Source organism: Odontesthes bonariensis, chromosome 21 (assembly GCF_027942865.1).
Source record: "Odontesthes bonariensis isolate fOdoBon6 chromosome 21, fOdoBon6.hap1, whole genome shotgun sequence".
Lineage (NCBI taxonomy): Eukaryota > Metazoa > Chordata > Actinopteri > Atheriniformes > Atherinopsidae > Odontesthes > Odontesthes bonariensis.
This window is the reverse complement of record NC_134526.1, coordinates 13480030-13507608: the sequence shown is the minus strand read 5'-3', so window position 1 is coordinate 13507608 and position 27579 is coordinate 13480030. Positions and strand designations below refer to the sequence as shown.

General features: G+C 39.2%; 2 protein-coding genes across 3 annotated transcripts in view; both read right to left on the bottom strand.

Annotated features, from left to right (window-relative positions):
- Positions 1 to 19: 19 nt before the first annotated feature.
- LOC142371882 (uncharacterized) lies at positions 20 to 8447 on the bottom strand. Its single transcript, XM_075454623.1, has 10 exons — positions 8363 to 8447; positions 7314 to 7341; positions 6071 to 6222; positions 5682 to 5822; positions 5212 to 5394; positions 5024 to 5111; positions 2143 to 2232; positions 905 to 994; positions 369 to 649; positions 20 to 257 (listed from the first exon to the last, which is right to left on the bottom strand). Exons 6-10 carry the CDS (start codon positions 5033 to 5035, stop codon positions 35 to 37), a joined length of 696 nt encoding a protein of 231 aa, XP_075310738.1. The 5' UTR covers positions 5036 to 5111; positions 5212 to 5394; positions 5682 to 5822; positions 6071 to 6222; positions 7314 to 7341; positions 8363 to 8447; the 3' UTR covers positions 20 to 34.
- Positions 8448 to 19132: 10685 nt separating this feature from the next.
- gcgra (glucagon receptor a) overlaps positions 19133 to 27579 on the bottom strand; it is a 45071-nt gene continuing 36624 nt past the window's right edge. For both annotated transcript variants that reach the window (XM_075453753.1, XM_075453754.1), the window contains one exon: positions 19133 to 27527. In XM_075453753.1, coding sequence (XP_075309868.1) covers positions 27162 to 27527 — 366 coding nt within the window. In that variant the 3' untranslated portion in view covers positions 19133 to 27161. The remainder of the gene's footprint in view (positions 27528 to 27579) is intronic.

Below are 27579 nucleotides of genomic sequence, written 5' to 3'. Positions count from 1 at the left end.
CTAATATTAAAAATCTTAGATAGATTATTAAATATTATTTAGATTTAGTAAATCTTTTGGGTGGCCTAGGCTCATCAGAAATATCCACGTTGTGAAGCGGAGGATACTCTCCAGCCCCATAGGAGACGTGAACAGTCTGAAGCCCGTCTTCAGCGATTGTGGTCGTCAGTGATGGACGATTCAGTCTCTCCCAGAGCTTCTGTTTAATCTGAAGTCCCAGGTTCTGGCTGTAGGGACGGACACGGCCATTTTTGAACCTACAAGAAACAGAAATGACATCGTAAAAATAATGAATTTAAATCTTTTAGTACGCTTTAAATGTGATGATGATTCATCTGAAAAAGTCCCAGCATTTGATAGAAACACACCTCAGCATGTCATCAACCACCTTGTGGTAGATTTGTTGGTACTCCTCCACCGTGTGGTTGTGTATCATGAGTGGGCCGTCGTCCTGTATGGGAGCTCTGGAGGGCTGGAGGCTGAGGGGCATAGAAGACACTGCTGGGAGGTCTTCAGGTGGGATGGGGTCTCTGGGCTTTGGCACGAAACGCGGAACCTCTAAAGGAGGTTGAGAGGGGCCGGCCACCTCGCTGCGCTTCCTCTTGCGTGAGAGGCTTGCACTTTTGGAGCGCTTGCGTTTTTTAGCCACCTGCAGAAGGTCAATAACACAGAGGAGTTCAGACTGGAGGAACCCACTTACTTTTGCACATTTTGCTTTGTAAGAATGCAAATTCATCATTACATCAGGTTTTTACAGATCAAACCTTATTTTGTTCTACACTTGGATGTAGGAAGATAAGTGATTCAAAATGTTGGGTTGGGATTTGGAATTAATTCCTGTACACTTGTCGGGCACAATGCAACATCAAATGTTTTATCTGTATGTGAGAATCAGATGTCTTACCTGATCGTCCCTGCAGCAAGGACGCTGTCTGTGGGCCGTGGTTGCGATCCTGGATCTGCGGACGTACTGATGGTCGGCTGGTACATCACACTGAAACAACATGTTAGAGAATGGGTTTAAATGGATTGTAAATGTAAGAAATGGGAATTTCGCACAGTCCTACAAATCCTTTTAATTTCCTAAAAAAAAAAAAAAAAAAAAAATCAGTGATGTTTTTAAGAAGTCTTTTCAACCCACGGAGTTCCTGAATAGTTTGGTAAAGAACAGTTCTTAGACCATCTCAACCATCAGTGCTTCCTTGCTCAATATCAGGGGTGGCCAACCGGTCAGAGACTAAGAGCCGCATTTATTACTGTTACCACAAAGAGCCACATTATTTTGAAAAATGACTGAATTCTCTCCGTTACATCCGTCTGTTCTTGACTCGCTCTCGTCTCGGTCACGTGATTCATCGACGCTGATATTAAACCCACGAAACGAGCAAAACGAGTCAAAAAAAGACGTGTTTGGAAAGCTTTTTCCCCGTGAGGAGACAGAAGAAGAGGCTGTGACCACTAAGAAAAAGAAAGCTGCATTTGGAAGGCATGTTTAAGCGTTACCATAGCGACCAGAGAGCGTTAGGAGGCAGAGAGGATGTTATGTCAGGAGGACGCTGCTAATAAAGTTACATACAAGTACATAGTGGATTATATTTACTAAATATCACAGAGTCTGTGTTGGTCGTATCATTTTATTTTGTAGTATTTATCCGCCACACCTGAAAGGCCGGTCCGTGAAAATATTGTCACATTTTTTGTCCGTGGAGCAAAAAAAGTTGGAGACCGCTGCCGTATTGAACTCAAACAAAGTGAATACGCACATAAAAAAAACCCACAAACACAAATTTTGATATGAAAGTAAGAGAAACCAGACAAAAGAGCCGCGGGTTGGCCACCCCTGCTCAATATAGTACCCGATTCACTCCAGTAATAAATACATTCATTTTGATTCATTCAACACAATAGACATTAAAACAATAAATCTCAATAAAATAATACAATATACAAAAATAAAATCCTCTAAACTCTCTTAAAAATATTCTTTTTATACTATAAATATGTAGCAAAACTTCTCGTTCAGATCAGGTTTGAGTTTTTCTGAGTTGTTTCCCTTTGAATTTGGTAGTTTTTCATTTAATTTCATTTCATCACAATGCAACATCAAATGTTTTATCTGTATGTGAGAATCAGATGTCTTACCTGAACGTCCCTACGGCGAGGACGCTGCCTGTGGGCCGTGGTTGCAATCCTGGATCTGCGGACGTACTGATGGTCGGCTAGTACATCACACTGAAACAACATTTTAGAGAATGGGTTTAAATGGATTGTAAATGTAAGAAATGGGAATTTTGCACAGTCCTACAAATCCTTATAATTTCCAAAAAAAAAATAAATAAAAAAATCAGTTATGTTTTTAAGAAGTCTTTTCAACCCACGGAGTTCCTGAATAGTTTGGTGAAGAACAGTTCTTAGACCTTATCGATCTCAACCATCAGTGCTTCCTTGCTCAATATAGTACCCGATTCACTCCAGTAATAAATACATTAATTTTGATTCATTCAACACAATAGACATTAAAACAATAAATCTCAATAAAATAATACAATATACAAAAATAAACTCTCTTAAAAATATTCTTTTTATACTATAAATATATAGGAAAACTTCTCGTTCAGATCAGATTTGAGTTTTTCTGAGTTGTTTCCCTTTGAATTTGGTAGTTTTTCATTTCATTTCATTGGAGTGATGGTCACATATATCTCACATTCATAACCTCACCAGTGACGCAGAGTATACACAGTTAAACAGAGCATATCCACTTATTGATGATGACTGATGAACATTATCAGCCAACCACAGGCGGAATAGAGAGGGCAGTGCTTCGCCCAGGTGACCTACAGCTGCCTCGCGTGCTTTTTTAAGTGCAACGTACAAGTTAACAACCTCAGTGATTTAAGTTCTAGAAAAACAGGCGTGTGAGCTAGTTATTTAGAAAAGAATATTTGTATATATGTATATATATATCTATATATATATGCTTTATAGTAACATTCAGACATGTTTTGATATAAAAGTATGGTACTTTTAAAAAGAAATGACAGCTCAGCAGTGACACGGCTCAAGAGAGTTCCAGAACAAGTCGAAGAACAACAACATTCATCGTTGTTGCTGCTGAGCTGTATTTTTTCAAAAATGTGCAAAACTCTGATACTAAAATGTCTCCAAAAGTTATAGTAAATATATAGAAATATATATTGAGAATGAGGAGTTGTCGTCATAGTACAGAGCCCCGCCCCTATCCGCCATGTTGGCAGAATGCTAGCGTGAAAACGCCATTCTCTCCGTTCGTTTACATTGTACGCGTGTGTTTTTAAATCAGTAAGTTTAAACAGTGCGGAATTGCAAGAACATGCCTGGAAATCACTGCTGTGTGAAGAACTGTTCCAGTACCTCACATTATACGTTTGGGAAACATAGGAACAACGAAATACATTTTTTTAGGTTTCCTAAATGGATGCAGCACAGGGAGAGCAGGCGTCTGACCTGACGAGGAGACGCCGGGTTGCTTGGTTGGCTGCAATAAGAAGAAAGGACCTTACTTTCAATGCACCCCTCTGTCGATGAGAGTGTGTTCTCTGCATTTTCACTCGGGTACGTTCTCTAAAAATCTCTTTATGTTGTTGTCTCTTAAAGCTACAAAGTTACCTTATGTTGTTGCAAACCCTGAAGTGCACCTGACGTTGCTGCCTAGCTAACTAGCGAACTGTTGCCTCTTCGAAAATGCTCAATTTGCAAACTGTTGCCTCTTCGAAAATTAATGTTAACTACCCCCTAATGTGGCTAATGTGTTAATGTGTACCCCCTCAGCCCTTTTGTCATACCATGAGCAGCGTTACCCTCTCAGGCTTTATCTTTATTTTGCATGTATATGTATATGTTGCCCCTGGCAACCAATAGCGTCTTCTGCCAACATGGCCGACCGGAGTCACGTGACTCCTCATTCTCAATACACACACATACATATATATATATATATATATATATATAATTAAATATGTAAAGTTTAAGTTGTTAACCTGCAATTTGCATTTCAAATAATAAAAGTATAAAGTCTGACCTTTGTTGGATTTTATAAAAGTAATTATAAGGACAGATAATGTGAGCTACTCAGACAAAACTTAGCGTTTAGAATTAAAACAAGTTCAAAAGCAAGTTCAGGTCTGACAGTCGGCATCATTCCAGTCAAAATGACGTTCCCTTAAACTTTAACCCATTTTTGTTCTTTAAAATCACATAAATATGCACTCTCTACTGAATTTGATGATTAAAGTATTTTCTATTCTATTCTATTCTAACTTTGACTTCACTGTATGTTCTGTACAATGTGACCTGGTTAATGGGTGTTTTATATGTTATTTCTGTAATCCCTGACCTTTTGAAGATTTTATGAAAGTAGTTATGAGGACAGATGTTTTGAAGTACTTAAAGTAAGTGTTTCAAAAGGAAAAAAAAACAACTTAGGATAACTATAAACTAATGCTCAGTTTCATAAACAGGTGTTAAAAGTTCTGGTACAGTTGAGGTCTAACAGTCAATATCATGACAGTAAAAATGACTGAAATAGTATAGAAATAGTAAAAATCCCCCAATATTAAGTTAAATTTGGATTATTACTTCACCATTTGCTTCACAAAGCAAAGAAAAATAGTAGCCTACAGACTATCAATTTTCTAAAAATCAAATTTCTCACATTTTCCATGTTGGACGTTTGTTGAGTCACAAGAAGTTTTTGGGAGTCTTTGGCTCTTTAGAAGATGCAGCAAATTGTCAGTCGAAGAGATTGAAATCAACAGCAATCGTTGAGGGATGTCTGAGAAACACTGTCCTTGAATGATAGAATTGTGTTTGTGTTTAAATGATGTTGCGACCTAAAAGATGCACCTGAGGAGGAACCATAGCAACCATGGAATGCTGGACATCCAAGTTTGTGCATTGGTTGTTTTCACAGATGTGGACATAATGATGCCACGCAATGTTTTTCACATATCACCTCTGTGATGGGATGTTATATCAAGTTTACCTGAAAACACATTCATATCTATGTATGAAGCAATGTGCCCCAGCCTTGGCTCTCAGGAGAAAAGGCCCAGTCATAAGGGGAAATTGCTCTGGGAGAAAGGAGAGGGAAGTTAGTCCAGGTATGGATTGAAAAAGAGTTTCCAGAGAGAGATGCACAGGGTGTTAAATTTTACAGAAGAATTTTCTTACTTAGGAACTGGGAAGAGGAAACTTGGAAGGGGGGTACTGGTTTCAGTTCCAACAGGTGCAGACATCGTACGAGGGTGGGTGGGCAGGCGTGGGCAGAGAGGTTTTTCACAGGAGCAAAGCATCTTGAGGGAAGCAGGTAAGTGATCTGGGCAGGTAGGCTGCTCTTCGGCCGGATGGAGGACACTGAGAAGCATAGAGACAGAGATGTTAGAAGTGTGAGCTTCAAGAAACGCAAGAGAGCCATGAAATAGCTGCTACTTAAATCTACTTATTTAGGATTTCTTTTAATACCCAGTAGTATGATGACACTTTTATCTTATTTTATCTTATTCCATTTTGTTGTTTTTACTGCTTTCACTGTTCTTTTATTGTTTTTACTTATTCTTCTCTTTATTTATTACCTGCTGTAAAGCACTTTGGTACACCGTAAGGATCGTCTGTAAAGGGATGTATAAATAAAGTACATTTACATTTTACATTTACTATGGCAGATCATCTGGTGGAGATTGGGTGCAGGCCGGCGATGATATTGATGAACAACAGGTGTACTGACCGAGGAGAGGGAACCCAGGACTCCACCCAGCGGCAGGTCCCAGCCTGCCCAACCCATCCTAGATTCCAGAAGATAAACAAACACCACAATGATAAAGTACAAGGTGAGAAGATTCAGTTGATGCATCTCCTGGATTACTGACTACCTGGCAGACAGGACACAGTTTGTATGACCAACAGGAAAGGCTGTGTACTGGTAAGGGATGAGCGGACTCTACTTTCTAAAGAAGGCTCAGATCCTTTAATGTGTGCAGCAACATGCTGGAGATTTTCTATCAGTCTGTTGTGGGCAGTGTATTTTTCTTACCTGTTGTCTGCTGGGGGAGCAGCATTGGAGCCAGCGATGCAGAAAGACCGGACAAACTGACCAGGAAGGCTGGCTTCATCACAATCTGGAGACATCTGAGGCCGTGATGGAGAGGACGACTCTGTACAAACTGTCATCCATCGTGGATAATCCTGACCAACCAAGAAATCTGGGTTAGTTCAGTTTGGATCATGTTGGATCTCTGTTTCATGTCCTTTTTTTTTTTTCTTTCATTTACTCAGTTAGTCTTGTTTTCTGCTCAGCCTGTAAAACTGCCTTAAGTTAGCCAAAGACCACCACCTGTCCTGTGTTAATCATCAGCCTCCTATGAATCATCAGCCTATGAATGCTCTGTTTCTTTTGTTCATCACCAGACCCTCATTGTTGTTGTTCCCTTCTTGTGAATTTGTTGTCAGTTTTGTGTTCCAGCTCGGCTTGACATCTAGTTTTGTCTGAAGTTTTCATTTTTGGTGACTTCCTGTTTTGTATTAAAAGTACGCATTTGTCATACTGTCACGTGATTTAATTTAACAAATAGATCTTTCGAGAGTATAAATCATGTTATCGTGTACTGTAAGAGTGGTGTGAGAGCAGTAAACTTTAAGGTAACTACTAGTTATGTTTAGGTTTTATTTTGTACTGCAGCTAAACATGATGTGAGCTACACCACAACTGAGTTCACAGGTTAACTGTTTATACCTCATTATATAGTCATAATACTTAATACATAGACTACTTTGGTATTGCCCTTTAGTATAATCCAGGGTTTTATACCTGAAGCTATGCCATAACTCCACTATCACACTGTAAACCCGAATAAGTAAGCAGAACTTAAAAAAGTAAGGCAATCAGTTGACACAATTTTTTTGAGTTCATAAACTCAAACATTTGAGTACATCATAGCTTATATATTTTGAGTTTATGTTAAATGTAATTTTAAATTATAGTTCAGTTAAATTTACTGATTAAGCCAATGCAAAAAAATTCAGTTTCTGCTACTCAGAATATTCATTCATCTTTCTCATTGCAATAATTCAAGAGAACTTAATCATTTCAAGCATGACAACTCAGGATTTCTATGTTTTATGTACTTAACATTTATTAGTTTTTTCATTCAATCTTCTGATTACCCATAACTCAAAAACATAGACTTGTTAAGACTTTTTTCAAAAGTGGCTGTGCTGCAGTCTGCAGTGTTTAAATAAATATGTTCTTGTGGCAAAAGAAGCTGAACACAACTTACAGTGCCAAATCATATTTGTAGCAGCAACCTGAAAACACACACACACAAAAAAAGTTATTTTACAGGACATCTGTCATGAACGTATCTCTATCAGTACTATCAAAAACTGCAGTCATATTCCTCATACGAAAAGAGTACAACAATATACACCAACACTGACTAAAACAAAGTAGATGTGTTAGACGCCTGTTAGATGCCTGTTAGACTACTCAAAGCATTTTATTACACAAAAGTTAGCAGGGCTCTCAAGTCTCACGCAATGAGCGTGAAACACACGCATCTCAACAAGTTCACATGCTCACACGCCACACACGCCATTTCTCACGCTGAGAAATGATCAACTTTGTCGTACAGAAATTCTAATGGCCTATTCTATAAACGAGTCAATGGCAGGTTACTGTGCACTCTACAGCTCAGCTTTGGTACAGCTGTCTTGATTAAGCAACCCATCGGCAAATCACAAAATAGAATTTCTCAGACAATCAGAAAACAGAATTTCTTGTTGCTGGGTGAGGTCTGAAATAGCTTTCAGCTGCAATAACGCGTTCCATGAATGCACAGCGGACATAACCTATTATGCTCTGAATGCGTGCAGAAGTTTTAGACGAGCTGGAGGTGGAAGAGAACCGCCAGGATCATCAGCAGGTCATATCCTCATTTATTTGAATAGATATATTTGAATATTTAAATATCCTCATTTATAGTTTTCCTACTCTTTGTAAAACACCAATATCTGCCGATTAAAGTGTTCGTTGGAGTAGTAGGCCTAAATATTCAGCACACACCCTTTGACATGAGCACCTTAATGAAAAATGAAAAATATGTAGGATTGTAATTAGGCTACATTTTAGATTTGCCCTCTTGACATCCACACTAACTAGCCTAGCCATGTAGCCTACAGCTAACTGACGGGTTGACTTTGCATGTTACCTTGCTAACCGAACGGTTAAACGTTTTACACTGCTAACGTGACTCAATTCGTCCGTTTTAAAAAAGACGTTGAACCTCCAAAAACAATAATTCAAGCAAGTTTTATGTTGACTACTTACATACACAACTCAATTATGCATAGCTGAGTACTCCAGTAGTCTCCCGTAGTCTCCCGCTCTTTTCCTTAGCTCCAGTCAGTCTGTTGCTGCCTGCTGCCTGAAGAGGAAGTGCACACAAATACTACAAAATAAAATATGGGAGCACTTCCGGTGCAAGAGTGTTTTTTTTTTTCTTTAAAAAAAATGAATTCATTAACTAGCCAACCTTGTAAAATGCAAACTATTAACAATGAATTCTTTATAAACGTAAATATGTTTGTGTGATAATTTATACAAATCGATTATCGGATGTAATTGATTTATTCTTAATTCGTTCTTGATTTTATTTATTTGTTCTTTCAAAATAAGACATCAATTCATTCTGATCAGCCTGTGGTGGGCCAACCCTGGCAGTGGCAGAGGGTGTCTTGTGAGGAAATGGCCGAAACACCCTATCGATGCCCGGGCACACAACTGACGATGTGTCGCGCTGGGGGCGCCACATGGTCATCAATGGTAAATCCCACTCCACTGTCACTTACCATGAACATGAAGGGACTTCAACACCTAGTCCTATAACGAAGTCATGTTTAATCCATATAGTTTTAAGTAACTCTGAGTTAATAATTTTAAGTAGCAGTTACATTAATATGCAAAAAAGTTCATAATAATCAAAAATTACAACTTTAATAAACTCAAAAAGAAGCAAATAGCTACTGGCACTCAATATTTTTAAGTAAGTACAACTTTTAAGAAGATTTTGAGTTTACACTACTCATTCTAATTAATTATTTTGAGCATTCGGGTTTACAGTGCACATTCACCTATGACTTATTCTTTCTAGCTTTGTATATAGAGAGCATGGTATTACAATGATGCAATGACATGCATCACAGCTGAGAAGCACTCCTTAGAAAATAAATACACAAACTACGGGATAACAACAGGCATGTTGAGAGGTGGGGGCCATGTCCAGTAGCAAATGCAGGTGGAATCTGGGATAAAACAGTGGGTATCTCACTTGAGCATCTTAATATTTCTTATTTCTTTGAATACAGATGCTTCCAGGCAGATGGTAAATTCCAACCACAGAGAGGCAAGCACTGACAGAGTAGTCAGTGTTTAGGGGATGTGGTTTTGTGGTTTGGTTTGTTGTCAGAGTTCTTATACTCAATGGATCGCACTGAGAATGGAATGAATGGTTTAGAGATTAATTGTTTTTTCCATTTTCAAAGAAGAGTATCTATTAACTTCCCCTGCCGGATAAAACATTTGAAGTTGAATTGGTGTCAAAAATAATGATATTTTGATGAAACAAAGGCCAAGTCCAAATAAACAAAATTTCCGACTAGAGTGGCATCTGCAGAATAAAATGCCAGAGGTGTTTCAGTGTGCTTATTCAGGAAGGGAGTCGGGTTAGGGCCTGATAATACTACAGTGGGCTCTCTATGTTGGGGCTTTTGCATAGTCAACAAATGTCTGCATGTTGTAGCATTTTTCTGCCACTTGAGGGAATTCAAATCTGACATGTTTGCTGCTCTTTGTCGTGTTGCTGGTGTTTTAGGTCCTTTAGCTCTACTCAGAAGCTTTAGAAAAATCTAAAGTCAAAATGGCCAAAGATCTACTTTGTGATAAAGGGAAGCTGTAACATCATGAAGACTCTCTTGTGCAGCTGTTTGCGCTCTTCAACTGTGCTTCTTTGCTATCTATTGTTTTTTTGCACTTTGTCCTCTTCATTTTGAAATTGTTTGTCATTTGCCTCTCCCAGCTCAGGCTAACGTTCAGTCATTCAGCATGCGATCGATGCATGGTGCCATCTTCAAAGCCTATGCACTGTTAGCCTTCATGTTTGTGGTTTCTTTTTGGAGCGCAAACCTGAAGCTGTTTACTGCTTGTTGTGATTTACAAATCTTGCAAGAAATTTTTTTATTTTTTTTTACTTTGAATTAAGTACCCTTTCTAAGTTTTGCAGTACTTCTACTTTAATCCTTACAAATCTTGCAAAAAAACCCCTTTTTTTTACTTTGAATTAAATCTCCTCTCTAAGTTCTGCATTACTTCTACTTTAATCCTTCCTACACTGTTTCCAAATTCCAAATCTGTGACTTATACCCTGGAGAGCGGTAAATCGCGTTTGACCTGAAAGGAAGCAAATGACCTCTCTGTAGAGCATTACATTTGGGCTTCTACTGCTTGCAAACACGCCTCTGCCTTGCTGGCTCCACCTGGACAGAGGCAGCGGCAGGGATTTAGCGCACTCATGGGACGTGGTACATGTGGTAAGGATTAATGCTCGCAGATTAAATCAAAGCAGGCAAAATCTTTTTTTTTCTTCAAAATTACCTGCTTTGTTGATAAACAGACAAGCAAAATGCAAATGGTAATTATTCACTTGGCTGTTGTCTGTTTATATCTCCTCTCAGGGGGGGGTTCAGTGTTATATTCTGCATCTGTGCTCACTAGCCGCGCTGCTGAGTTAATGAATGTGTAGAGAGCTGGAGAGACAGCTTTAATCTCCTGGCACCTCCTGTTCACTGGACCTGATTCTTCTTCAGTGTGAGGCAGCAGCAGGTAATGGATCACTGGGAAACTAGTGTCCGGGTCCGCAGCTTCACCAGGTTCAACGAGTCCAAACGAAAATGACATGCTAAGTCATTACTGAGGCCATCAATTTGGTCATGAAACCTTGAGCAGGAAGTTACATTTGGTCCTTGAGGCAAAGTGTGGAGTAAGAAGGTCAGAGACTGGTCAGAGAGTTCCATTAAGAAGGTCGCACAAATGTCAGGCCGTCTGCGTCTGGTCACAAGGCTTATTGATTTCAGAAGTTAGCACAATCTATTCAAGCCAGGGTGTTATTTATCAAATAGTGGTTTTATCTCATAACGATGTGTCCTTACATATCCAGATCTTTTAATGACTCAACTCTATCAACCCTGATGTAGTTCTTATTCCGTTATTACTTCTGTTATTATTTATCAAACATTAGTTACCATTCAACAAACTGAAAAAGCTATTAATGGCAGGAGGCTATGGAAACCTTTATCGACTGCCTTTCGGTGAAACTGAAATAAATATAAACAAATCAAATAACAAAAAAACGCACTTCATCAGAAGATGGTTGTTTGTTTGACTCACCTTTATTTCTTTATATTTTTCTCCAAACTAAAAATCTTGTTATTTATGTCTTTTATATTTTACCCAGACATTGTTACCAAAGCATTTACATTGTTATCATCTTGTCTTCTTTGGAGCTTAATCTGCACACTTGACACCAGCATGTGTACCTTCTGCATATTCTGATTCTTGATCAAACAATACATTTTGTGTAAATAACGCAACAGCGTGGCTCCGTTGACCTATACTTGGTCAGTTTCAAGTCACTGATAAATACATTTTAAAAGATGGTGCATTATTACAAGTACTTCTTAACAGATCTTGCATTTTCCTATATCCTGACACTTTAATCCATTACTACCCTTTCTGCAATTTAATAATATTTTCAACATGCTTTTTATGGTCTGTGAAGTCTTTAGAAAAAGGCTTTTAGTCTCACTCTGAAAAGAATATATACTCGTTTATAATTGAATAGATTATTTAATTGAAATAATTTGTCTCTAACGGGAATTTTCAGCTTTTAATGCTATTCGTATTTGGCAGTCTGTTTCCTTCACCTTTGAACAGAATGTTGGTAGGTGTTTTATCAGAGATTTAACACCTAGTGTATCATTTAGTCCAGCTTTGCAAAAGTGCACGTGTAGATACATTTTCACACGGGTCTGCACTCGTGCAAATGTGACAGTTGCATCTTTCATGCAAACATCCAGGTCTTTTGCAGGTGAGGAGAACATCATCAGCTATGGTGACAATGGACGTCACCTCAGAGATATTGTGGTCAGATATTAGATTGTTTGCTTTGCTTTGAAATCTGTAATTTTAAGAGTATAAATCATTCAGACTTATATATGGGAAAAATAAAGCTGATGAGTAAGGAGGTACATTACCATCTTTACTGCCATCTTTATTGCTAAGTTTCATTGTGCTGACAGGTCCCAGATACAAGAACTGTACAAGTCAGAGAAGCTGACATGAAAAGCTTGAAGGGAGTTAGATTAAGTCTCGGACACAGTCTGTCAGGTACAGTAGCTGGCCTGGCATTGCCTGAGATGAGGCGGTATGAATCTCTCCAAGACACTCTGCAGTTGCCCTGTCAATTATAGCTTAAGTCATTACCCAGTGAAGCCATGAAGAACAGCAGCATTACAGTAGTTTGGCTTTCTAAACAGTGTGTGAGGTTTGCCACACACCACAATTGCTAAACCCCTCACAGCAAGAATTTGTCATTCTAAAGCTCCTAGTAATTACTGCCCGGAGATTTGTCTTATTGAAATGTGATGAAAGCCAAGGTCTTTTTTTTCTATAAGAGTTTTTCCGCAGTGTTTTGCCCAACACAAGTACATAAAAAAAAGCCCAAAACATTTTCTGGATTCAAAGAAAATGGTGAATGAAGTTTCAATCCCATAAGATCAACATTCTCCTTTTCTGATCCTGATGGACAGTTACATTGTGTCCTCACCTTGCAGCCTCCGCTGAGACTCTGAATGGACAAATCTTGTTTCAGCTCGAGTTGCTGCTTTTTGCTCAGACTGAACATAGTAAGTGGTTTACTAACAACTAAGCAAGGAAAGTTAATTTGTGACAGAGGCTGCATGAAGTGAGATTGCACATCTGTTGGTGTTGCCATCGCAGTATAAGGAAGCCTTATTATCACATTAAACTTTTCAGACGTTTCAGTAGCAACTGATGTTCTTTTCTTGCACATCTTAGGATTTTCCTACTTGTCCACACAAATCTTCAGTGTTATCTTTTGTGCTTGAGGTCTTTTCGATTACCAGTGTTTCCACTTTGCAGAACAGATCTGTCTCTGTCAAAATAAAATGTTTCACAAAGCTCCTCGGGCTGACACATCTAAACTCTGGTTCTGCAGCTTGCCAGATTTCCCCCTCCTAAAATACAGGGAATGTTAGTGCTGTGAAGCAAATTGAAAATGCCAAGTAAAATGTATAAATACAGTATCAAATCACCACATTAACATCTCTTTGATTGGTGGCTAATTATTTTCATCACAGACTTGTAACCTCGGTCATTAATCTATCTCATCCATCACAGTGAATCAATCAGCAGATGAAAAAATACAGCAATTACTCATGGATCGTCTACTCTGTGATACTCTTTAGCATGTGTAATAGTCACAAGCTGCAAAACCGTAGTCATTTATCTGTTGGGAATAATTACAAAGGTCAAACTTTTTGTGGACTTTTAACACATGATAAAAGTCAATTAAAGTCTTTTGGATAATAGCAGGATGAAAGCAATTGAATGAACCAATCTGAGCATGTGTAAAATTGCCTTTCTGTTAATTTCTATTTTAATCTCCTCTGGAAATGGCAAGCAAGAATAGTGCTGGAACAAATTGTTTCTCAGTATGAAATTGAAAAATACATATTATCATTTTGATAAAAGCACTGTTGTGCATCTGATTGATTCCAGCTTTGCAGAAATTTCTAAATTTCACATTTTGGAAATTACATTCACTAGTTTTGCATACAGCCAGGAAACAGGGAAACAGCTGGGCTTACTCTTTCCAAAAGTAAACAAATACCCCCACAAGCACAAGCTCATTAATTGATATGTTCTATCTTGTTTGTTTAATCTGTGACTTTGTGTCATATTGGCATTATTGATCTATAGTAGGCCAAAAGTCAAATCTTGCGCCCTGAAGTTTTGTCAAGTGTGTTTTTTTTTTAGTTCACTGTGAACATGACCTGCTGCTACATAGATTTTAAATGGGGATGTGCTATGATTACACTTTATTTTCCTTACAGTTAAATATCTATAAACCCTCTGACTCACTCCTCCCCTTCCCCTGTCTGTTATCATCACTTAAACTAAGATTAACCCCATTCACTAAAAGAAAGAACCACTCCTGAGCAGCAAGCAATGCCAAGTTTTGTGTTCTGTGATTTCTTTGGTCAAACAGTTATAGAGCTCTATAACAAATATATTTGCCACATACATTTCAAGTCAAAAGTTTGGGTAAATAATCTATTCCTAATCTATATTCCTAATATATATTCCTAATATATATAATAATATATAATATACTATATATATAATAATATACCTAATATATCTATATTCCTAATCTATTCCTTCAGTAAGGGAATATGTGCACTTCCATACTGTCCTTTTAACTATCATTTTAAAAGGCATGCTATGATACTATGCATGACTACTATGAGATGTACGCAATGTTTTTTACTCCTCTGGCCATTTTGAAACACTGCTGAGCACAAATGGCTAGCGGGCACTTAAAGTCCTTATTTCAATCTGAAAGAAGATTTTGGTTATCAGACTCTCGTCCACGACAGTGAATTTACCCAGAGCCATGTCAGTCGCTCTGCTTCAGTGCTTCCGCTATAAACCACCACACTGTCTGAGATATCGAATTTGTTCAGCTTATACTGTGTTTTACGGCTACAATCTGATTGCACATCTAGTTGATTTAATTTGGCATGCTTGTGACCAGATGGTGTAGGGGCGCTGACACACTATTAGGCCTTAGTGAGGGGGATCTCTTTGATGTGTTCGAATGTGTGCGTAAGCTATGAGAGTCTTCTTCATGTTACATGGGGATATTGTAGCTTTGGCAAATTAGGTTGCTTTGACCCAGACTGTGTTTTCTCATGGGACTCTGCTCTGCTTTAGAGACCTGATAAGAGGACCTCTCAAATACAGCTAATGAGCTCTAAAAACCACACAGATGACTCTTGGGCATTACCCAAACCAATGAATCTGATCTCTCTCTACTCCCAGCCCTCTGTGGAAGAGGATAAATGATGCTAATTTAGTCAAGCAGTATGCCAATTTTGAAACATGAGCAAAATTATTTTTGCATGGACCAGCAATTTTGCCACGAATCAAGAAATTAACAATGTGATAAATGTTTGCAGTTCTAAATTGCTGTTGCACAGAAACAACATTTACTTGGTGTTTGCAATAATTCTCAATTTGAATTTGCAAACTGGAAACTTTGTGGATGTGTTGATAGTTTAGAACAACCAAGAAATTGTAGTCAAACAAGCTATCGGTGTGTTTTGGACAAGGAATGGGAAATGGCAACTGTAACTTAAACAGAGTATGAAGCATGAAATTAATAACATAAATAGTTGGATCTGGCTGGGTCATAACCCCCAGGCATACAATTTAATAAATAATCTCACAAAAAGGGATTTCTAAAGAAAATTACTTTCAATGACATACCGCACTGAAAACCCTGTGCTTCACCGTAATTCCTTCAGCTACGTTATATTCCTGATGAAATGATATATTCTGTACCTTACTTCATTTATATGACAGCTTTTGTTCGTTAATTTGTTAAAGATTAAATTGTATATTAGAGTAAAGCTTCAATTCTTCGTATCATTTGACCTGAAAAAAAAAACTGTTTGGTTAATCATCCAGCATAAATCATTTTTCATTTAAAGCTGCAGTCTGCAACTCTTTTTCAAGCATAATGCCTGGAACTGTCCGGGGATTCTGAAAGTAGTACATTAAATACCCCAATACAAAAAAAAAATGAGTTCTCTAGGTCCCCTATATGTCCCGCTAGGTCCCTCCAAAGCCAGCAGGTTTGTTTACAAAATTGCAGACCAGACCGGTAAAAGGTAACCAATCAGGTTACGAGCTGGGCTCTGCTGCCTGTCAATCACCGATTGTGCACGCGCGATACAAGGTAGGCTCGTCCCCACGCTTATTTATCTGGACTATTGAACTTCATTACGGGCTAGTCTACTTACTGTATCTTCCATGATCGCAAATGACAGGTGAGTTGATGAATGAGGAGTCGTGTAGGCGCATCTGGCGTGCACGTAGACGTGCACGAGTTCTCATGTGTTTTGATGGGGCGGGACAGGAAGTTGAATAACTTTTTATTTTTCGGTTAAAAAATAAGCATTTCTTGCATTTTGCGACTACGGAGGTCACCGTTTTCAACTTCAAGCGTTCTGATAGATCATGTAAACTCTTAAAATGCCAAAAATGAGGACTTTACGTATGACAACAACAAATCCTGCAGACTGCAGCTTTAATGAAATCCCATGGCAAAACCACATTTTAAAACATGTGAACTTGCTGCCAATTCTTTCATCACTTTTGCTCTATATAGGTTTGGATAATGCTTAACCAAAGCTAAGGTTAAAATCTTATTAGTATTTTTGATGAACTGATATCAGATTAAAGGGTTTAACTAATGCAAAGGGAGAAACTAGTCACAATTTTATTTATAAGAAGTGGTTAGGACAGCATCTTATTTTTGTGGTCTGAACTAATTTGTTGATGCTTTTTTTTCTTAAGAATAGAAAAAAACAAGCGAGCTGTGAAGTCCTATGTTCTAATGTATCTTGCTTTCAGACTGGACAGAGTGGTTTAGGTTGATTTTGTACCCTAACCTCAGAAATGATGAGTTGGTCCATTTAGAAATATTTAGTTTTTTCACATTATTTGCTGATGTGAAAATACCACATCCCAAACTTGCTAAGGAGCAGTTTAACAAAGGAGCAATCTAGTGAGAGGATTTATCTGGCAAATAAAGACATCAATAATTGATGATGTGGATTTTACAGCGATTAGTAGCTAAACTACATTAAGTTAGCAAAGAGCAGTTTAGATAAGTGTTTCCAAACTGCATAAGTAAAAAGAATAGCCTGTTACTTTTGCTGTTTTAACCACTTTTTTTCTCTCCCACAAGTGAAATGCTGAGACAGAAAGAATGATAAAACTGAGGAGAGATGTTGTCTTTGTGAGAGCAGCCTTTGTTTCCATGTTAGTACTGAGATATTTAACAGTTTCTCATGTTTCAGATCCAGACAGTGTGGTAATAAACTGTAGAATGTAGGCTTGTTCTGAAAAGCTTTTACATTACAATTCTGCATTTGCTCTTACATTGATGCTCTGTAATGAAATGACAAAATGCCTTCTTCAGATATGTTAATAAAATATAAAATGATCACTGTTTTATCCATTTAGATCCACAAAAACAGCTTTATATTGTATATCACTTATGTCACTTTATGTTGTGATGATTCAATTCCTTATAGCCCAAAGCATATGGTGATTTTGTAAGACACGCAGACTTTAATTATTCATTCACTGTATACTGTGCCTCTCCAGCTGTGCCACACTGAATATCCTGAGAAGTAATGATAGCACAAGAGCCACAAGAGCCTGTCGGAGTGCTGAAGGTAGAAAATAACTCACTGGCTTTATGCCCCAATCACAGATAATCTGTTTGTCCACATAAGGACACGAGCTCAGTTCAGAGGCCTCTGGCACAAAACACTTACATCCATTGACCTTTTCCCTCAACTTATTTACTCCATAAGCATTATAGAGGGAAGAAAAGAGGCTTCATCCAACGTTTCACATTTTCTTGTACCCTGCAATTTTCCAAAATGACCCTTTTTTGATAAAAATGTCATTAATTACAGATACATAAAGACACTACAAGGGATTTTGTGAGTTATTTTAGACTCTTTTATTCACTCCCTGTTCATACTTTTAATGACTATGAAGAAAAATATTAAAGTTCCGGGATCTGTTTCTCTTACACTTATCACAACCTGCCAAAGAAGCAGCCAAAAAGTGTGCTTCGCAAATTGTTGGCAGGAGAGTCAGAAAGAACATCCCAATGGTTTAGTTAAGCTTTTAAAATGGACACAAATGAGTGATTTTAATTTATGTTTTAAAGGCAAGTAGTTACTCATCTTTTCTGCTGATTAAGTGTGAAAAGCAGCATAAAAAATTATGTTAAAATGACAGGTTTTAAAAAACCTTTGTCCCAACAGCTAACATTATACTGCTGAAGTAGCACAATATAAACCCTGACTGGCTTCAGTCGAACATGCATTATATAGCAATGCCCCTTTTGTAATGATAAAGTACAGTCCAATGTTTCTGAGCCGGTTAGTCAGAACTATGTGAAACCCCCACCTCATGACATAGTGTCAAACTAACTTTTACTGTTCCCCACCTCATGTGCTAAAATGGAAAAAAAAAAAAAAGGATGAATTCAATTCAAATTAGAAACAAAATTGCTTATTGGTTCTCTTGGGGGCCAGTTGAAGAACATGTGATCTGACTTGCATTACTCACCTTCATGTACAGTGAAGTGCTGTTTGAGTCAACACCATGAAAGCTGAAAGAACAGTGAGCACCGTGCAGTCTAGTTTACACTACAAGGGAAGTATTTCTCACTGCATGCTGTCCGACCTCATCAGATGGAGGAGTGTTTATAGCTGTTGTGTCCAGCGGTCGCACACAAAGGCAGTGTGAAAAACAAAGACAAAGGGAGATGCTATGCTGTAAAAAAATGGGAACAGCTGCAGTATCTACTCTCTCAGATTTTCATCCCTAATCACTGATGAAGGTGACAGGTTTGCAAAGTTACACCCCTTATTCTGTAAATGTGTGGGGGAAGGTAGCTATTCAAGAGTTACTGCTGAAACAGAGCAGTTTTATAAGTCAGTGCAAGATGATATATCCAGTTCCTCGGCCTATTAAACAGCACCTAACCTAGAGGCTTAATCAAAGAAAACTGCCTGGTATTCAGCCGAGCCAGAAAGCAGTCCGGCCAGATGCTACAGAAGAGCAAGTGAGTCAACCTCCACATTCTTCCTCCTTTTTTTTTATTTTAACATCATTGTTCACCAATACAAAAGCCAGTGCAAGTGAAACTCATCTTTCACATATATTGAAGTTTATTCTTTCACCATTTGCACAAAGAGGACACAATATATGATGAACTGTTTACACCTTACAACTACAGTCAGCTTTTACTGATCAGTTCTTCACACCAAAAATACTGTGCATAACCACCTTTAAGAAAAAAATCAAAAGGAACATACTGTTTTGGGCTTTTCAGTAAATACATTCATACAGAACCACTTTGGTCCAGGAAGGGGAGTGACCCAAGCTGCTGGCTTCAAACACATATACTTTATGATCATGGTCACCATCAATGGTTATCAAAATACTCTTTTTTTACTCAATGTATACGACATTTGTTACTGTGTGAGTATGCAAGCATTCTCCTCCACTTCCGCTGTGTGTGTCATACTTCCAGTTCAATTACTGGACGTCTACCTGCTCTATTACAACCCTCAGCAGATGGTGATGGAAAATAGCTTCTGCCTGTAATTTTTTTTTTACTCCCCGAAGAGCAGCAATTGACTGAAGCATGGCGCTATTATCTGGCATGACAAAAATGTCCTCTAATTTGCTCTAAGGCACCAGATGCATAAAGACTAGATACACATCATTAAAAGAAAAAAAAATGTAAAAAACAAACAAACAAAAAAAAAACATGCAAATGCCTTTACCTCCACATAAACCAGTGTACCTAAAGGAAGAATGTGCATACATCACACATTCTTAAGACCATGCATACGCACGTTTGGAGCTATTTAAGCCTTACATAAGTGGGAAATGGGAATGGGACACTTTAAGAGAAGAATGAATGTTCAGAGATTGTTCTGATTATCATGCACCGCTTTGGATTTCCAAAGACTGTTAAAAAAAAAAAGCCAACATACCATTCTCCATGTGTACATCTGTTTCTCCCTCCTGATCATCTCAACACAAGGTTCTTTAAACCCAATATACATGTCATGCATTCATCAGCTGCAGATAAAACAGGGGTTACTGGTTCTTATCCTGCATATCTGGCACTGTCTTTGTAAGCTGATGCACTATCATTTGTAATACAACCATTTCTTTATAACCTCTTCTGTGTCCTTTGCTCTGAATTTACAGAGTTAATTGCCTTTGTTTCTTTTTTCCATTCAGCAGATTTTGTTTTGTTCATGATTCCACAACTGAGACTAGGAAATAAAACAGATTTCCCTTTCCTCTCATTTATGGATGAGTGTCTGAGCTTAACATTGGATAAAATTGCGCTTTTTGTTTTGCAGCCACTTTCATTGTCATATCCATTTAGTTTTGTGCAAACAGTCTTTTATATACAAATGACTGAGTAGGGGAGCAGCTACCATCCTAAATGGCTAAACAAAGCAGTGAAAAAAACCAAACAGGTTTATACATGTGTAGAATTTTATGATTTGATTTTCTAAATGAGAACTGTGTGTACACACAGTTTTAAAAATCTGGTGAAAAGAATACAAATCTCTGCTTTTGTAAGTACACACAGTTTTAGTCATGAAACTACACACGCTTTTATGCATCTGGCCCCTGGAATCCGAAGAATTGGGACTTCATAATAGAACACAGAGCTCTCTCTGCCTTATGATTTGGACAGGGTTGACATCTGGGAATGTCCTGTGGTGCTTTATGGTACAACATATGACAGAGTGAGACTGACTTGTAACGGCCTCTGACCTTTTTGCTTTGTCTTGAGCCAGCTGCATGAGTTTACATCAACTCCACACCTTCTGACTGCTGGTAGTAATTCATTCAACTGTAACACATCCACAAATCTGTAATACTGAAATGAGTATTTGTGTATGTATTCATACCCTGAAAATATATTTGCACACTCACAAGAATGCATAAATATACAGACTGCAATCAAATAAAATCATCTGTATAAACACACATATATGTACACACAATATTTACCAATTATAAATTAACATTGCGCAAATAGTCATACATACAAAGTCAAGTTCAGTTAGTTCTGCCATGTCTTTTCGGAACTAAAAGATTGATTAATGCTCTGCAGGCATCTTCCCTTGTTTGTTGAGAAGCAAATGTACCTCAAACTTGGTTTGTTATTGAAATATTTTCAAGAGAAGTTTTGTTCTTCTTTTAGGCTGCAGAGTTTTGTTCAGTGTCCACAGCCACCGTAGACACAGAATACGGCTGAATATTAAACGCTGTCGATAGAGTTAGTGAGTGCAAGCACATCATTAGCAGAGTCTGCCTGACTTTTTGACATTTGTAGTTGCTTATGGAATGGCACTACAGAGTACGCGTACTGAGTGAATGATTCACACAACTAAAGCCCAGCAAATCTGTGCAGACAACATTAAAACTTTTTTTTTTTTTTTTTTAATTGTTCCAGAGGCGGTGTGTCATTTTGGGTGACCAGGCTGGATTCAGGATTCGTGCATGCGTGGCTTCACAGGCCATGTCCGTCGTGCATTTTCATCCTTGATTTATGTGCCCAGTTTTCCCCTTAACATCTGTGATCGTATGGGCGGCATAAGTCAAATGCCATCCTTGATAGCAAAGAGAAAAGGAAAGTAGCGCTAAGGCTGGGCAATTACTCTTGAAAACACATTTGATATTTAGTCCTCAGCAGTATTTAGGGTTTGACCTACAGAAAAAATATTTGTTTTCATCTAAAGCATGAAGTAATGCCATGATCATTTAACCCCTTAATGCGCGCCCCCCATTTTCACGTTTTTTGCCAAAACGAAATGCCCAAGTTGTAAACAGCACAGATCCCACATCTTTTGAGACTCAGAGATGTGTCTGGTATCATTGGAAAGGTAACACTCTCAGGAATATTATAAAAGTGTCTGTGTGATGCTGTGTCTTACTGACCCAGAGTGGGAGGGGTTAGAATGATGGGGTTGTTTCCCCGTCCATATGTTTGCCTATACATTAAATTGGGTAAAGCCATTCAGGGACCTCTAGGCCTCTATAGACACAGCTAGATCAGAGCCACATGTCTTGACTTCATGCAGTCCAAATTTGGAGTCAAAAGACCAAAAAATGAATTGTTCAGAGGTATTTTTCAACAGGTATGTCTATGCGTTTTCCTTAGTTCCTTTTTGGAGTCTCCAAAAGGACACTTGGTTACCAAAGCTGTATAACCAGAATCAAACAATAATATAATATAATATCTATCTATCTATCTATAACAGTATCAATTACAATATCAAACCAATATCAAAATCGCAAATCTCTTTTTGTGTTATGATTCAATGCAACAATCTGTACGCATTTACATTATGCACGTTACGCACCACACGGGGCATTTCCCCTATGATCGATAACGCATGGATTTGTTTTGGCACATACAAGCTTGATAGTATAGTCCCATACACCGTTGAAAACGTTAGACTATTGGCTAAAAGGTTATCAACATAATTTACATGGAAATCGCCATTGGTTGGAACTACTGTCATTCTGAGTAGTATTGTGGGAAGTGAAGACGCGTGTCCTCATTGGCTTTCAAGACGTGTACTGCCCACTAACCATGCTCCGATTGGCTTGTGTCTGGTGTCAATCGAAGCTACAGTACATTGACACACCTCCACATTGAGAAATTTGTAAGCAATGGACTGGCATATGACTCGGAGCCAGCTAGATAAGTTACTTTTGCGTCTTTAGTCTCCCAAAGTACGTTTTGCGGTTGGACAATACATCAACATTGTGAGGAGAGGATTAAGTTTATAAGAAAAGGGACTTCATATTTCATAACCATGGATACTTGGCAAGCTTTACAAGGTGTCCCCGAGTCACGAAAAGGTTTTGGTGGATAACAGCAAGGCTTGAAAAGTAGGTTGAGATTCAATTCAATTCAATTCAATTCAAAAATACTTTATTTATCCCAGAGGGAAATTAAATGTTGATGTAGCTCAATTAAATCAAGGAGTTATTATAGATGCTGATGGCTGTGGGCAGGAAAGATTTCCTGTAGCGGTCCGTTTTGAATCCAAACTGAAGAAGCCTTTGACTGAAGAGACTCTGTTTTCCGATAACAGTCTCATGGAGAGGATGTTCAGGGTTGTCCATAATTCTCTTGATTTTATGCAAAATCCTTCTTTGCATTATTGTCTCCAGAGGTTCCACATCCGTCCCCAGAACAGAACCAGCCTTCCTTATCAGTTTGTTGAGTCTTTTTAGGTCCCTGGTTCTGATGCTGCTGCCCCAACAGATGACGCAAGAGGAAATGACGCTCTCAACAACAGACTTGTAGAAGATCTGCAACATCTTGTTGCAAACCTTGAAGGACCTTAGCTTCCTCAAGAAGTACAGTCTGCTCTGTCCTTTCTTGTAGATGGCTTAGCTGTTGTGTCTCCAGTCCAGTCTGTTGTCCACATGAACACCAAGGTATTTATATTCCTCAACCACCTCCACTTCTTCTCCCATGATGGAAACAGGGTTTGATCTGACCCTGTTTCTCCTAAAATCTACAATCATCTCCTTTGTTTTGTTAACATTCAAGATGAGATGATTGTTCCCACACCATGCCACAAAACGGTCCACCAGCTCTCTGTACTCAGCTTCTTGTCCATCTCTGATACACCCGACAACAGAGTCATCTGAATATTTCTGTAGATGACAGGAGTCTGACTTGTACTGGAAGTCTGAAGTGTACAGAGTGAAAAGGAATGGTGAGAGTACAGTCCCCTGTGGTGCTCCTGTGCTGCTGATCACCTGGTTAGACACACAATTCTTCAGTCTGACAAACTGTGGTCTGTTTGTCAGGTAGTCATTAATCCAGGTGATTGTTGAGGCCTCCACCTGAGTCTTCTGGAGTTTCAGATGAAGCAGATCAGGCTGGATTGTGTTAAATGCACTGGAGAAATCAAAGAACATGATCCTCACAGTGCTACCTGCTTTGTCCAGATGACAGTGGGTTTGTTGAAGCAGGTGTATGATAGCGTCTTCAACTCCAACTCCATGGCGATAAGCAAACTGCAGGGGGTCCTGATATGTGCTGGTTTGCTTACACAGGTGGGTCAGCAGGAGTCTCTCCAGGACCTTCATGATGTGGGATGTCAGGGCAACAGGTCTGTAGTCATTAATGTCTGAAGGGTGAGTTTTCTTTGGTAACGGAACCAGACAGGATGTCTTCCACAACAGTGGTACCTTCTCTTGGGTCAAGCTAAGGTTGAAAAGGTGTTGCAGAATCCCACAGAGCTGCTCTGCACAGGCCTTCAGGACTCAGGGGCTGACACCATCTGGACCTGCAGCCTTGTTCCAGTTCAGTCTCTCCAACTGCCTCTTCACCTGACTTCTAGAAACAGAAAAGTGGGAGGGGGAGGCAAATGGGACAGCAGCATCTCCTGATTGGGTTGAAGACAAACTAGTGGAAGCAGAAGAATCCATGACTGAGGTGGAGGTGGAGATGTTACAGGAAAGCTGTGGGTCAGAGGAGGGTGGGATGTCTCTTTGGCTGGGAACAGGAGGGGAGGATGGTGAGCTTGTTCCTGAACTGAACCTGTTGAAGAATGTGTTCAGCTCATTTGCTCTGTCCAGACTTCCATCCATCCGATCCTCCCTCTGCTTGAGGCCTGTGATCTTCTTCATTCCTGACCACACATCTCTGATATTGTTCCTCTGCAGTTTACTCTCAAGCTTCTTTCTATACACCTCCTTGCTCTCTCTGATCTTGACTTTGAGCTGCTTCTGTATACTCCTCAGTAACTCCCTGTCTCGCTCCCTAAAGGCTCTTTTTTTCTTGTTCAATAGTTCCTTTAGCTCACTGGTGATCCAGGGTTTGTTATTAGGGAAGCATCTCACTGTTCTGGTGGGGATGGTGTTGTCCACACAGAAGTTTATATAGTCAGTCACACACTCAGTCATGGCATTAATGTCCTCTCCATGTGGCTTACAAAGAGAAATCCAATCGGTTGCATCAAAACAACCCTGTAAGGCTTCGTCAGCTTCATGTGACCACTTTCTAACAGTCCTTTTTGTGACAGGTAGTCTCTGGACAAGGGGTTTATATGCTGAACAGAGAAAAACAAGGTTGTGATCTGATTTACCCAGGGGAGGTCTTGATTTGGAAATGTATGAATCCTTGACATTTGTGTAAAACAAATCCAATGTCTTGTTTTCTCTGGTAGAGCAGCTGACAAACTGTTGAAAAGTTGGCAGTGTAGCAGAGAGTGAGGCATGATTAAAATCACCAGATATTGCCACAAAAGAATTGGGGTGTTGTGTCTGTATCTTAGCAACAACGGAACTGATGACATCACATGCAGTGTCGGCAACAGCTGAGGGTGGAATGTAAACAGCCACCAAACCAACACTGGTGAACTCTCTTGGCAAATAATATGGACGAAAACTTACTGCCAATAGTTCAATGTCAGGACTGCAGAGACGACTCTTCACAGTAACATGTCCTGGGTGACACCATTTGTCGTTGACAAGCACTGCCAATCCACCCCCTTTCCTTTTCCTGCTACTCTTTAAATCTCGATCTGCTCGTACAGTCAGGAAGCCCGGCAGAGAGACGCTGGAGTCGGGGATATGATCCTGCAGCCATGTCTCAGTAAAACACATAATGCTACATTCCCGATATTCTTGCTGAGTCCTTGTCAATGCTAGAAGTTCATCCAAATTGTTTGCTAACTATCTTACATTTCCCATGATGACGGATGGCAGAGATGGTTTGAACTTCTTCTTTCTTTCTCTCCTCTTTGCTCCTGCTCTGCATCCACGACGCCTCCTTTTCAATTCCAGTGGGATTTCTGGCTTCAGTTGTCGAATTATTTCTGCTTTTCCAATGTTAATCAGCTGCTCCCTGTTGTAAACTACCTTGTTGCTATGGTTATGCATCATGACAAAAGAGTAAAATATACAAAAGTATTGGGAAAAATTAATCCACCTGCACAGCATCCAAGGCAGGAAGGAACAGTTGTCCAAAAAATGCAATTTCTTCCAAGAAATAACAGGAATGAAATTTTGAAAAAAGAAAAATCTCCAACGCTACTCCAACGTGCTGCCACCCTCAGCAGCGCATTCTAGAACAATATCAAAATATAGATGTCACACTGAAACACGTTAGCTTAGAGGCTAGCTGAGCTAACGTCTGTTACTGTTATGGCTGTGAGCAACCATTTGATTCGGGAATGGTCTTGAATGAATCGGGTGAATCTCAGCTTTCTAACGGTGTATGGCATGAATATACTTGTTAAGGGATGGCGTTTCAGGATTGAACTAAAGTGCATACCGCCCAATTCCAATCCCAAGTGTAGGCTACCGCTGACGGGACAGCGTGCAGTAACAGGTTAAGCTTATTTTTAGATTTATCCCACACCATCGTTTGACCTCTTTCTAATATCTATATGTAAGCCAGGAAGGACCTGGGACGAGCAGCTGCCTATTTCCAATGGACATAACACTGTGGTCACCTTACTGTATGAGGTACAGTCAACAGAATGTTTTTTTTCTTTCTCTGTAGCTACATTTTCATTAAGATCAGTATAGACAAAAAAGAATTCACAGATAGCAGAGCATAGCATATAAAAAGAAGCATTCCCCCTTTTCCCCACCCTCTTTTTTGTGTCATTTGTTTGGTCTTTTTGTGTACGCAGTCCAATGTCCAGTTTGCATTTCACTCTCACTACCACAAAGCACACACTTAGTAGACAGCAAACATTAAAGTGGAGGCTCAAGGCAGGACCCTGTGTCTTTTGTTGTTGTTTTTTCTTTTGTTGCTATTTGCCTTTTTCGATTTTTGTACAACTTTACATGGCTTATCTGCCTCAAGATGCTGTTGCTGAATTGTTCAAAAGGCAGCAGCTTCACATAATATAAAGGCAAACATCTAGAAAAATCTATTAATGAGACTTGCAGCACATTGCATATCTCATTGCTGATGTCTGTCACATTGTTGTCCTTTCACGGTGCTGCTCTGTCTCTCGGAGATGCTGGTCACTGAGAAGCGCTCCAATGAGTGACTCAATCAGCAATGCTTATCACAGCCAGGGCACTCAGTCACAACCGGATGAGATCCTCAAAGCCATCCTACTTCCTTCATCAAGTTATTTTTTCTCTGTTTCCTTCAAAGGTGGCTTTCCACATTCTCCTTCTCAGCCTCATAATTCTGCATCCTATCTGAGAGGCTGATATCCTCCACCAGGGTGCAGTTGCTGATGGCTCCCTCATGCTGCTGGGTGGTGCACTTGCCTGACCCCTTACTGTGCACCGAACCGTTGTGGCAGCCAGCGACAAGCATGTGCTTCTCTTCAGGGCTACAGTCTGGGGAAGAGGATTTGGTGATATCTGGGAGTTGAGGCAGCCTTGAGACATGGTTCAACAGGCTGGCTGTCTTTGTGTTGGGGGTGTTACTGTAGGTGTGGCGGTATTCCTCCTCAATGTTCCTTCCTAGCTTCCAGCGCTTCCACTTCTTCAGAACCTCTGACTGTACCTTTGGAGAGCACAAAACAAAAGCAGATATGAGAAATGTGATGACAAAAGAT